Source organism: Sparassis crispa (genome assembly GCF_003851025.1).
Source record: "Sparassis crispa DNA, contig_000009F, whole genome shotgun sequence".
Taxonomy (NCBI): domain Eukaryota; kingdom Fungi; phylum Basidiomycota; class Agaricomycetes; order Polyporales; family Sparassidaceae; genus Sparassis; species Sparassis crispa.
The window spans coordinates 741,380-754,389 of NW_020939756.1; the positions used below are offsets into that span (position 1 = coordinate 741,380).

The 13,010-nt window shown below is 49.6% G+C and overlaps 2 protein-coding genes across 2 annotated transcripts; both read left to right on the forward strand.

Annotated features, from left to right (window-relative positions):
* Positions 1-185: 185 nt before the first annotated feature.
* Positions 186-1,885, forward strand: SCP_1002690 (Zn-dependent exopeptidase; the record flags this gene model as incomplete). Its single annotated transcript, XM_027762135.1, has 6 exons — positions 186-952; positions 1,010-1,433; positions 1,494-1,514; positions 1,570-1,651; positions 1,711-1,772; positions 1,841-1,885. 6 exons carry the CDS (start codon positions 186-188, stop codon positions 1,883-1,885), a joined length of 1,401 nt encoding a protein of 466 aa, XP_027617936.1.
* A 1,869-nt stretch (positions 1,886-3,754) lies between these two features.
* Positions 3,755-8,032, forward strand: SCP_1002700 (hypothetical protein; the record flags this gene model as incomplete). Its single annotated transcript, XM_027762136.1, has 1 exon — positions 3,755-8,032. One exon carries the CDS (start codon positions 3,755-3,757, stop codon positions 8,030-8,032), a length of 4,278 nt encoding a protein of 1,425 aa, XP_027617937.1.
* Between the last annotated feature and the right edge of the window lie 4,978 nt (positions 8,033-13,010).

Below are 13,010 nucleotides of genomic sequence, written 5' to 3' on the forward strand. Positions count from 1 at the left end.
GACTAGTCATACTAGACTATAGTACGGTAAGACTAGAGTAAGCATTCAACTAAATGGCCCAGGCTAGAGTTCAAGGCCAATTCGGGTGGTGTGTAGACTTGCCCGATATGGTGCCATCGGTGCCTAATCCGTAAGCGCGCGGGCGACGCAGCCGCAGCGTCGTCCTGCTCCCAACGAACATCAGGATGGTGTTCGTGCCTGCTGCAGCCCCGCTCGCCCTACTCCTCGTCACTCCGTACGACCTTTCCCTCTCTTCCTCGTGCCTCGCCCGCAACTTCTACGGAATCCACTCCCAGCAGAGCCTCTTTATTACTGACGATGCCTGTCTCGCGCAGTCGGCCGACCTTCTCACGGCGGGCTCCATTGTTCCCCTCGAGAGTGCGAGCGCGCAGGGTCTCATTTGGCTCGAGGAGAAGGCCGTAGATAATGCCATTCGCCCTGCCTCAGCCGCAGACGAGCTCGATGCATTCTTAGTTGAACTTACTGGCCCGCAGGCAGACACCAGCGGGCAGCAAGTGATAGCAGCCCACACTGGCCAAGCACGGGTTTTGGCTCGCACAATCTCCTCCGCACTCCTCTCCCTCGATCCCGAGCGTGCACTCACGCTCGACACGCGTCTTCCGCGTTTCTGGAAAGCCATACCCATCCCTGCTGCGCCCATCCCCTTCGCTTCCGTCAGGCAGGATGCCGTGAAGCGCATAAAGGACATCCTCGCGTCGGCCAGGTTCGACCCCGTCGTTGCCTCTCTCGTGAACGATCTCTCCATCCCGCAGATGGTCAAAGACGTGCGCTACCTCACCGGCGAGGACCCCACATCCGACATCGTCTCCCGCCACTCGTTCTCGCGCGGCGCGCTGGAAGCAGCAGCGTGGTTGAAGACGCAGTTCGAGAGCACCGGAGCGACCTGCGAGCTGAAGCCGTTCCTCCGCGGCTTTGCGCCGAACGTCGTCTGGTGCGTACTGCACCCATCCTGCCTGCTGCGGTATCACTGGCGCTGACGCGCCCGCAGCACGTTCTCCGCGACGGAGGACACGACGGAGACGATCCTGCTGAGTGCGCACTACGACAGCCGCGGCTCGTTCGGGAGCACGCGCGCGCCGGGCGGGGACGACGACGGCTCCGGCACGACGTCACTGCTAGGCATCGCGCGCACGATCGGGCGGAAGCGCGTGTCGTTCCGGAAGAACGTGCAGCTCGTCGCGTTTGCGGGCGAGGAGCAGGGGCTGTACGGCTCCCGGGCGTATGCGCGCGAGCTGCATGACGCGGGCGCGAACCTTACGCTGGTCGTGCAGGCGGACATGCTGGGGTATCACGTCTCGGGCGAGCCTGCGCAGCTGGGCTTGCCCGAAAAGATTGGTACGCCTGAGCTCGCTGAGCTCTTGAAGGTCCTCGCGGTGTGGTACTCCCCCGAGATCACCGTTGGCTACTCATCCGTGAGCTCCCCTACCCATCGTGTATTTTTTATGTCTTCTGATCGATATTCCTGTGTGCAGGCGTGCTGCAGCGATCACCAGGTGCGTTGCCTATCCCATTGTGGTGCCTATATGCGTCTGAAATATGCTTTCGCAGAGCTTCTATGAGCTGGGCTTCCCTGGTACACAGGTCTTCGAACGCGCAGGCCCGATCGCGGACCCGATGTACCACAACAGCGGTAAGCCCACCTGCCGACTTACCTGTTGCGCGGTGGATGCTGATAGAGACCCCGCGCAGGCGACCTGAGCGAACGCCAGGGCTACGACTTTATCCAGATCAAGAGCATCGCGAAGGTGCAGGTGCGTCCCCGTCCTCCGTCCTTTGTGTTTGTCCCCGGGGCAGGGTGCTGACTTGGTGCCTGCGGCAGTTTGCGACCCTGCTGTATTCGGCGGGGTATGAGGTTTCTGCGTAGATGGCGATGCGGGGCGGGGCGTGCTTGGTTTTATTCACACTTCACGCTTGGTGATTTTGCCCCCTGCTTGGGGGTCGTGTATCTTATTGTTGTGCGCTCTGCGTTGATGATGATGATGGTTGGACTGATTTGAGTAGGATCCCGGGTGGGTTTGGCGTGCTCGTACTGCGAGAAGGAGAATGCTTTCGGGGAACGATGCGGGAATATCGCCCAAGACGGCCGTGCGGGATGCATTCGGCGTCGTTCTTGCGCGCGAGTGCCTTGAGCCTGAGCGTATCCGGCGGATCCGCATCACGTCTCGTCAGGGTGTTTTGCCGCGGCCGCCTGCGCGCCGGCGGCGAGCGAGCCTTAGGGGAGCAGAATACGAGGATGAGGTGCTCCTCGGGCGTGATCGCGCTTCCGCCGTCCACGGGCCATGAATATCGACCCGACTGGTGAGTGCTACTGTGTGTTTTGGACGTATCTCTTCCGGTTGCGGTGAGGAGGTCGATCCCCGCGGCGAAGGCACCCGAGGCCCCGCCACTATGCGGGGTAGAGGACACGAGCGCTGGTGGGGTCGCTGGTGGGGACGTCTAGCGCAATGCGCAGGCCCCTCAGGCGAGGCTCTTCCCTGCTGAGCGTCGAGTATTACATCGGAAAAACACCCTCAATATCTTCACCAGGGATCCGGGCTCACATTATCTGGAGTCGGACAGAGATACAGCTTCGACTCGGAAGTTCCATGGTTGGGGTGTGGATGCCATGATGGATGTTTTTCTTCCATTCGGTCCTTTCTTCGAGGAGCGTGTACACCTACTACACTTGTAGACCGTTACCTATCCATGCAGGTGTTTCTCGGAATAGGCCTGTCTGCGCTCGCAGAGGCTAGTGGCCATTGCTCTCGGTATCCGCCTCTCACTCGCACCATTGCACTCATTTTTTTCCGCCCCTGGATATTTATAATATCGGTGATACTTGCTTACCATTACCTCTACGAGCATCTCTTCGTCAATACTGCATGTACGACAAGGAAGTTTTATACGGTAAAATCATACTATTACATCTGGGGTGGTCCTAGCAAAGGGTGGAATGACAATCATTATCACCTGCCTGCTCCAAAATCAAAAATTTCAAGCCTTTTTCAAAAGTTCCTCTTGTTCATTCCTGAATGCATATCTGGAGCTCTTTCAGAATTGCAAATTTGATGTCTTCAAATTAAGCCTGACAAACCTTTCTCCTTTTCTCAGTTTCTTCATCAATTATCTCCTTGAGTTTATGTCTCTTGGGTTGGTTTGACCTTTACCTCTAATTGATGATAGAACATCAGCAAAAGCGGGAAATTTTTATGTAAGGTTACACCAGTTACATCGGGGTAGCAAGCGTTGTGTAAGTTACACAGGACTAGTGATGTTTAAACCAATTTGTAATCAAAGTAAAGGTAGTAGAGGTCTATAAAGAAGATTACATAGAATAGAAATTGATACACAAGTTATAACAAAAATACATGTCGGCAAAGAGTTGTCGAGCAATGTAACCCGAGTCAAACGTTGCTCACCAGGTTACACAGTCAGAAGTGTTGGAGGCTTCGGGATGACCTTATTAGTCAATCCGGAGCATCCAGGTAGTCGGGCGATATTCCCCGATATCTTATTCAGCATCGAAGGATACAGTAGCTACGAGAACTATGTAGTATGTTCTGGACTAGTCTACTGGTGTAGTATATAAGGAGGGACCTCTTGCAGGTCCCACTAATAATATCTCTTCCCCAAATCACTCACTCGGAGGAATTCATACGAGCTGCGCTAATAGGTTATGAGCCCCGCTAGCTTATAGCTTATACTTTACCAGCTTCTACTTACTTGTTACACACTCTGACTATCGGTAGTTACAATGTCGAGTACTACCGAATCTCGTGACAGCCTGTCGTCCTTGTTCCGAATCGAGCAACTTCGCGATGACAACTGGCTCCCATGGAAGCGCCGTACTATGGCGATCTTGAGGGAGCGCGGTGTCTTGAAATATGTCGATGGAACATCGGAGAAGCCGAAGCCGGCAAATGCAACAACACCAACGGCAGGAGAAACGGCGGTGATCACGAAATGGGTTGAGGGTGATCAAAAAGCCCAGACCGTTATCGAGCTGCTGTTGAGCGACTCGCAGATGATACACATTGCGGACGCTACAACGGCTGCGGAGATGTGGAACCAATTGAAGTTAGTAAAGGAGGCGAGTGGACAACTGGGGATAATGGCGTACCGAAGGAAATTCTATCGCACAGTTGCCACGGAAGGCAGCGATATCGCAGCGCATATCACGGAGCTCCGCCGGACACAGGAGCAGCTACACATGATGGGTAGCAAGGTGTCGGATGACGAATTTCGAACGATCCTGATCACATCGTTACCGGAGTCTTGGGACCAGTTCACATCTGCGTACCTGGGTGCAACAAGCCAGAAGGACAAGTTGCCGACATCGCATGAATTGATAGCCATCTTGCTCGAAGAATACCGGCGCCGGCGAGAGAAAGGCGGTGCCGACGAGTCTGCGCTGGCAGCATGCGGGCGGTGGACCCAGCCGAAGAATACCGCACAGGGCGGAACGGACAGGAAGTCCGACGCGGAGTGCTGGAATTGCCACAAGCGTGGACACACTCAACATGAGTGTTGGTCGAAAGGCGGCGGCAAGGCGGGTCAGGGACCGCGAAGTAAAAAAGAAGGCCGTGCGCAGGCGCACACGAACCAGGCACAGTCAACAAATGACGTGCTGCGAGATGTCGCGTTCCGCACAGACGAGGCGACCTGTGCCGGGCAACAATTTAGTAGTCAGTTCTCGCGTTATGACTGGCTAGCTGACTCTGGAACGACATCACATGTTACGAATCTTCGTGACACGATGACAGACTATGTGCCGCTTGAGGCCTCTTCGATTGCCGGGATCGGAGACCAGAGTGTGCGCGCTCTCGGGCGTGGCACTGTGGAAGTCAATAGCAGGATCAGAGGCAACACATGTACTTTTTGCTTGAAAGATGTCCTGTACGCACCGAAAGCGACAAATAATTTGGTGTCACTGAGCCGCCTGGATGAAGCGGGTGGACACTTTGATGGCGGTGCCGGAGGAATAATGCTGCGAGAAAGCAGCGGCCACATCATCGCGCAAGGCCGAAAAGTCGGCCGATTGTACTTGCTCAACATGCGGGCCAAGGCTGCTATGCCGAGTGAAGAGCGCGCGAACATTGCGCGCGACGATAGCGACTCGTGGGAGTCGTGGCACCGGAGATATGGACACCTGGGATTCACAGGGTTAGAGAAGCTCTACAAGGAAAACTTGGTGGAGGGACTCACCGTTGATGAAAACTCGATGCCACTGACACAGTGCGAAGCCTGCGTACAAGCTAAGCAGGCGCGTCGTGCATACCCGAAGGAGGTGGAGGACCGCTCCCAGATGCCAGGCGAGTTGACGCATAGTGACGTCTGGGGCCCCGCACGTGTAGTATCGATCGCCGGATCGCATTACTACATATCGTTCACGGACGACTGCACGCAGAGGTGCCAAGTCCTGTTCATGAAACATAAAAGTGAGGCTTTTGAAAAATTGAAAGAATACCTCACCTTTATTGAACGACGCTTCGGGCACCTGCCGAAGATCGTGCGTGTTGACAATGGGTCCGAGTACATCAATAAAAACCTGAAAGGGTGGTGCCGTGAGAAAGGAATTGAGCTGCAAACAACAGCACCATACTCACCTTCGCAGAATGGTGTAGCTGAGCGATTTAATCGCACGCTATTGGAGCTTGCTCGCGCAATGTTGATTGCGAGGAAGCTTCCAAACTTCCTCTGGGCGGAAGCTGTTGCATATGCAGCATACCTGCGAAATCGAGCGCCGACGAAAGCACTGTGCGGGAAAACTCCGGAAGAGGCGTGGACGGGCAAGAAGCCCAATGTCGCGCACCTACGAGAATTTGGGTCAGATGTCTGGATTCTGACGGAAGGCCAGAATCTCTCGAAACTCGAGCCAAAGTCGAAGAAACACACCTTTGTAGGTTTTGCTGATGGCCCGAAGGCTGTGCGCTACTACGATGTGGGTGCGCGCTCGATCCGAGTCTCGCGAAATTTTGTATTCGCGGATGCCCTGAACCCAGCAAGCAATGTTCCTGTACATCAGCTTGATGACAGTGACAGGCTGCCGCTCGAGGGGGAGTCAGGGGGAGCTGTCAAGCAGCAGCCTCCCACATCTGCATCAAAACCAGCATCAGTACCTGTCAAAGCTGATCAGTCTAACAAGAAACACGATGGAAACTACATTACAGAGGAAGACTTACCTCCCGAGATACAGGAGAGCATGCGAGAGCGACCAACATTCTTGCCTGCACCCCCGAAGATCCCTCTTCGTCGTACGACCCGCGCTACGCAGGACCACGACTATCGAAGGATGAATAACCCCCGCGCGCAGCCCACGAAGTCGCGCGAGCCGCCGGGAGTGCCGAAAGAGAACGCACCTGGTGAGAGTGCGAAAGTCGCCGTGATGCCCGAAGAATTTGAAGAGATCGCGCAGGCGCTGTATGCGACAGCACTGGCATCGGGCGACAGAACGGCGAGTGCGGGAGATGAGCCACGAAGCCTCGCGGAGGCCCAAGCCTCTCCGGAATGGCCAGAATGGGAAAAGGCTGTAAAAGCGGAATATGATCAGTTGCAGGGCATGGGGACTTGGGAGCTACAAGACTTACCAAAAGATCGAAATGCTGTGGGCTGCAAGTGGGTCTTCCAGAGGAAAACCAACAAGGAGGGTCAGGTTGTCAAGTACAAAGCCAGATTGGTGGCACAGGGGTACTCACAGATCCCAGGGATGGATTTCCTTGAAACCTTTGCCCCTGTAGTTCGTCTTGAGTCCATCAGGGCCATCCTAGCATTAGCAGTAGTTAATAACTGGGAAATAGGCCAGATGGATGTTAAGGGAGCTTACCTGAATGGAGACCTCCAGGAGGAGATCTACATGCGACAGCCGGAAGGCTTCGATGACGGAAGTGGACGCATTTGTCGACTCCGCAAGACGCTCTACGGACTAAAGCAGTCCGGGCGCGAATGGAACCGCAAGCTGCATCGCGAGCTGACGGAGCTCGGGTACAAGCGGCTGGAGGCAGATCCATGTGTATACCTGTGGGAGCGAAAGGAAGGAGAAGTTCAGATTATCACGGTATGGGTGGATGACTTACTGTTATTCACCAACTCTCCGAAGCTCATGGAGGAGCTCAAGCGTGACCTGCAGGACCTCTTCGAAGTCACGGACCTTGGTGAGCCGCAGAAAATTGTTGGGATTGAAATCGAGCGAGATAGGGAAGCGGGAAAAATTCAAATCTCGCAACAGCACTACATCGAGAGCATTCTCAAGCGATACCAGCTTGAGAACGCCAACGCTGTAGGGATGCCGCTCGATCCGAATGTGGCGTTCACGGCAGAGGACGAGAACGAGGAGGCAGACGACCGTTTAGCGGGAGGTTACGCGTCGATGGTGGGATCGCTGATGTACGCAGCAGTGGGAACAAGGCCAGATATTTCCTACGCTGTGCAGACGCTGAGCAAATATACAGCGTGCCCACGACCTGTCCATTGGACAGCGGCAAAACGCGTTCTACGGTACCTTGCAGGAACACGTGACTTGCACATCACGTACACGCGACGCGATTCGGACGCGCCGAACGGAAATATAATAGGAGGATATACGGACACGGATTATGCATCAGATCATGACCGAAAATCAGTCTCGGGTCATGTCTTTTACTTGGGAGGTGGAGCCGTAGCATGGAGTTCGAAGAAACAAACAACAACGGCAACATCCTCGACAGAAGCCGAGTATACAGCACTCGCGCACGCGACACGTCAAGCAATATGGCTGCGAAACTTACTGGCAGAACTCGGGTTTGCACAAGAAGAACCCACAGAAATTTATTGTGATAACCAGGCAGCGATCGCGATAGCACGCGACCCGCAGTATCACGCGCGGTCAAAGCACTTTGACGTGCAGAATCATTTCGTGCGCGAAAAGGTGGAAAATGGTATTATTCAATTGTGCTACTGTCCTACAGATGAGATGGTAGCAGATGTATTTACTAAGGCCCTACCCAAGCCTAAGCACCAAAAGTTCACATTGGAACTTGGGATGCTTCCGGCTTGAGGAGGAGTGTTGGAGGCTTCGGGATGACCTTATTAGTCAATCCGGAGCATCCAGGTAGTCGGGCGATATTTCCCGATATCTTATTCAGCATCGAAGGATACAGTAGCTACGAGAACTATGTAGTATGTTCTGGACTAGTCTACTGGTGTAGTATATAAGGAGGGACCTCTTGCAGGTCCCACTAATAATATCTCTTCCCCAAATCACTCACTCGGAGGAATTCATACGAGCTGCGCTAATAAGAAGAACTTCTAGACACTAAATATAATGTTGTAAGGAGCGTCTATTGGGCGTCTACTAGCGCTCTCTGCAGAACTCGCTCCGAGTTGGCTCTTGCATCGCATTTTAGTTTTCAGGCCCCCGAATACCGCACCAAATGCGAGCATTGAGGCAAGGCTCTCGTCCAGGCCCTCACAGCGAAAAGATCCGAAGCCGTTTCGAGGCAACTCGGAGGCAAGTCTGAGGCTAATCTCGATGCATCGCGACTACCATCCGCTGACAATTCTCACCACCCTCACTCATGTATAAATTCGCAGCCTCTGCCAGATGCCCGCCAGGTGAGTGTTGTTACTCGCAGCTAACACTATTGCACACATCAGAAAAACCCCACTTTCTCTTACGGACTTATTTAGACTTTTGGGTCTGAGAACCCTTATTTAAGGCCATAAGTGTTCAAATAAGTCGAATTTCAGACACTCAGGGAATATGCCTTAGGCCCTTTTTGTCCTTATGTCCTTAAATAAGGATCATAAGTCCATTTAAGTTATTTAAGTGCCCTTTTAAGGAAAAGTTGGGTTTTCCTGATGCAGGTTTATCAGGTTCCTTATTGCGTGTGCTTGATCGGGCTCTCGTGGTTGGAGCGACTCGCATAGTGCGTTCTATTTCAATTTCTACTGTTTTATGCCTCTGGGCAGATGTGTAGTGTATGTTGATTTCTAGCGTTGGTTGTTATGGCGGTACACGAGTGTTGGCGCGGTAAGTAGGCCTAACTACTTGTTTGTTATGGTGGCACGCAGGCGTTGTTACTGTGGTAAGTGGACGTTATGGCGGCACACGGGTTTTGGAGTTTGTGAGTAGGCCCAACTAGCTCTAATGTAGAGCACTTTGTACGTCGCTGCAGTAATAATAATATGTTGACATAATTAATATGAAATACTCCCACTTTTGAGAATTATCAAACCGATCTAAATGAATCAGTTTCGGTCTGTTTAGGACAGTCTGAATGTAGTGCGTAATAAATTTTGTAGGAAGTTATATGAGCTTCATAACCTGTAAAATGTTTCCAGAGTTTATAACTGATTATGCCAGTTGGCAACTCTGCAATCTGACTCAGGATTACAATGCAATGTATTTCTTGGTGAAAAAATTGTGCAAGTTACATGGAATTACACCTTTATAATCTCTTTGGAGAAAATTCCCGGTTTTGCTGATGAAGTTGAGGCCCACTTCTTGTTTGGGCAATTGCGAGAGAGATGCCCTTTCTTGTGGCAGCTAAAGCAGAGCGTCCTTTTGATGTGCCATTTCTTTTCCTCATTCTGTTGCAGTTCCTTGAGTTCCTTTGTGGCCATCCCCTGGAGATTATAGTTCTGAAAGGCTTCTTTAAAATCCTTTTTCCAGTCCTCGAAAGTGCCCAACTCCAACTTCATGGTGGTCATATTGGTATGATTATTATACCAAGTCTCTATCCAGAGAGCAGCAGTTCCTTCAGTCAAGAAGGACATTGCAAATACAATCCTAGAGAAATCATCATTGTAGACCTCCTCGTTGATTTCCAGGTACATTTGAACATCTCTCATGAAGGTTTTGGTTTTAGATGTATCTCCAGTGAAATTCTTGGGACGGCAAAAATCCAGTTCTACTGGCTCCAATGACATTTCAATAATGGTCCTTCCAAAAGGAATCTGTGATAATGCTGAGCTTGGTGAAGAATGCAATGGTTCTGCTTGAATAGGTTCAAAACCTGTAAAAGTTCAGGCAGTTTCTCTCTCTTGTAAGACAGGAAGAGCAGGTGTGTCAGGTCAATTTGCCTGTATAGCAATTGAATGACCTTTAGTCCAGCAAATATTTGCTGATAGGTCCAGAAATTCTTTCACTCCACAAATATTCACCTTTTAGATTTGTTTAGACCTTTCTGCATCCCGGGTAACTCGCCCTGCTAGGTGTTCTCAGCCAAGGTCAACTGGCAGTTCAATTCGGTGGTTTGGCCTCACACTTCAACAGGTCAAACAATAGTCTGTAGTCTCAACCTTATGTTCTGTTGAGATGTATCACTAAATTAAAAATGAACTCATTTAAAGGCAACACTCAGTTGATACTCACTGTGTCAAGGCAAAGAGAAGTTGTATCCAAAGACTTTACAGTAAGTCTGTGTATTGAATAAACCAGGTTGAGACTGTTGATACAGATTGTCTACCTACCAGTTATATACTAGTAATGAGTACCATGCCAGTAATGGCTGATTAAGAGAGAGTACTGCACCAGTAATGGCTTGATAATACAGTTAGTAAGCATAACATCATGAGCCACTGCAGCTCGTGTCACAGTCAGGCGAGAAGCTGCCAACATCGTATTCAACATTTCTCTCAAAATCTTCGCCTCTCACGAGGTTCGAGCCTACCATTGCAGCAGTGATGCATTGTCGAGTGAGAATTTCTGAGCATGTAGTTGTACATGCATGTCCAAGTTATAGCATACAAATGACCATTTTTGCCGATCTTTATGGTCTAAGAGGCCCGGGAGTTGAGTACGTCCCCGACTCCAGGAACTGGAGGAGGGCTTTGGCAAGGGGAAACAGCAGACGCCTCTGTGAATGAAGTTGCGCAAAAACAACATCAGTAAATAAGTTGAGTAATAACACTTACAATTTTGAGTCTTGACTCCATCTAGGGTTCCGGTCGCGAACGTCGCTGTTGCACTGGACCTGTCGACACTGTTCGAGCGCAGGTCTATTTATGTAAGATCGCACTCGCGAACGTTCCGCCCTTGTGCTCGACCTGCTGACGGTGTTCCAGTGCAGGTCTATTCACGTAGGATGGTGCTCACAAACATCACGTGCGCACTCAATTTCTCGACAATGTTGGTGCTGCTGGACGATGTTACACCTCAGTGTCGCTCCTCGACGAGTCGCTATATGACATCATTCTGTTTTGCATGTGAGTGTATTCTTCTTCTCGTATTATTACTAATCTACTGATTTACCACTAAACCATGTAGAATCTACGCGGACCTGCTCTCTTGAAGACATAGTTTTCGCGTTTTTTGCGACTGTTTCGGACGAGTGTAGCTGCAAAATAGGTGCGTCTATGCTTGTTGACTTGTTCAAATGGATACTTACAGTTTAATTTGCATGATGCAGTTGCTATTTGTGATACTGTGTTCACAGTTTCACTGTGCTGTTTTAATTGAGTTCGTGTCTAAGCACATTAAACATTTTGTGTTCAAGCACATTAAACATTTTGTGTTCAAGCACATTAAGTATTTGTCTTCAAGCACACTAAGTGTTTGTGTTCAAGTACACTAAGAATTTGTGTTCAAACACATTTAAATTTTCGGACTGAAGTAGCATAAGCGATTGACTTTAGCCATGGCAGATTTCAATCCCTCATGGTTCTATTTGTCCAATAAACAGTATTTCCGTACACTCCAAAGGTTAAGTCTTCATACTCTGCAGTCTGCAGCTGTGTCATCTCACTGTTTAATACCTGAGAAAGATCATAACAAGTCTCAGATTTGCAGAAGACTTCTTGTTGACTTTCAATTGAGTCATGCATCTGTTGCTATCATGTCCAATAAAGATGTAGCAAAGTGTCTGCATGGTGATGATCAACTTCTCAAATCTCGGTATGCTCTGCTCAGTGCTCTGTATATTAAATTGTATGGTGAACCTGTAGCACTAGCAATACGTTCTGCGAACTCTCCACTTTTTGAGGAACATCCATTAATTGGATATGTCATACCGTCTGTAGAATTATGTATAGAATTACCCTGGTTTGTCACTCCAGCTAGTGTTCTCATTCACCGTTTGTCATCTGTGTTAATGCGAACACTTTATAACTATGGTATTACGTTTACAAACCAATTGCCGGTAAAACGTCATGCACGTTGTACAGTTATAGTTGAGCATATTGTTGAGTTGTCCCAGTACTTATTCAAAGTTGAATCTTCAAAGTTTTTGAATACTATCTTGTGTCATTTACCATTCTTATCTCAGAGTGAGTTATGTAGTCCTCGTAGTGAACTGATTTTCAAGCTACTAAAGTCAAGTGTTCCATCTGAGATTTTTGATAAATTAAACATGGAGTCTCATACAAACAGTGATGCAAAGAAAGAGCAGCATAGAGTTGAAAAGGCGTTAGAAATTGAACAGGACAGTGCAGAGACAAAAGCATATATTGATGCATGGCCACAACTTGTTTCTCACAATGTGATTCTTAACTGTCTGAACAATTATTAGACTCATACTCAGTGGCATTCACCTTCAATTTATGCTGTATGTGCTCGTCAGTCACATGAGATTCATATTTCTGAATATAAGATGGATGGTTTACTGCTGAATAAGCAAGTATCATCTGCATTCCAAATCACAGATCCTTTCATTCTAGAAAACTGCGTAGTTAAACAGAATAGCTCTGAGTTTCTTTTTAAGAACTCAAGGTTAGACAGCTGTATGTTGGATAAGAAAGGGCTGACTTATGATAATGGCATGGTCACAGCTATCAAAATTTGTTCGAGCTGCTATACAGCAATATAACATCGTACTACACCACAATATAGCTTAGTTAATAATCTGTATTGTGGTTGTCTGCCTGAGCAATACAATGATATAACCTGGGTTGAAGAAATGGTTTGTGCAATCTACCGTAGCACTGCACATGTCACAAGAATTTACCAGTCATCTGACCCTGCACAGCCAAAGGTGTTTCATGGAAACACATGTGCACATGATTTAAATGTTGTTTCCACAGCATCAGTGCTTCCA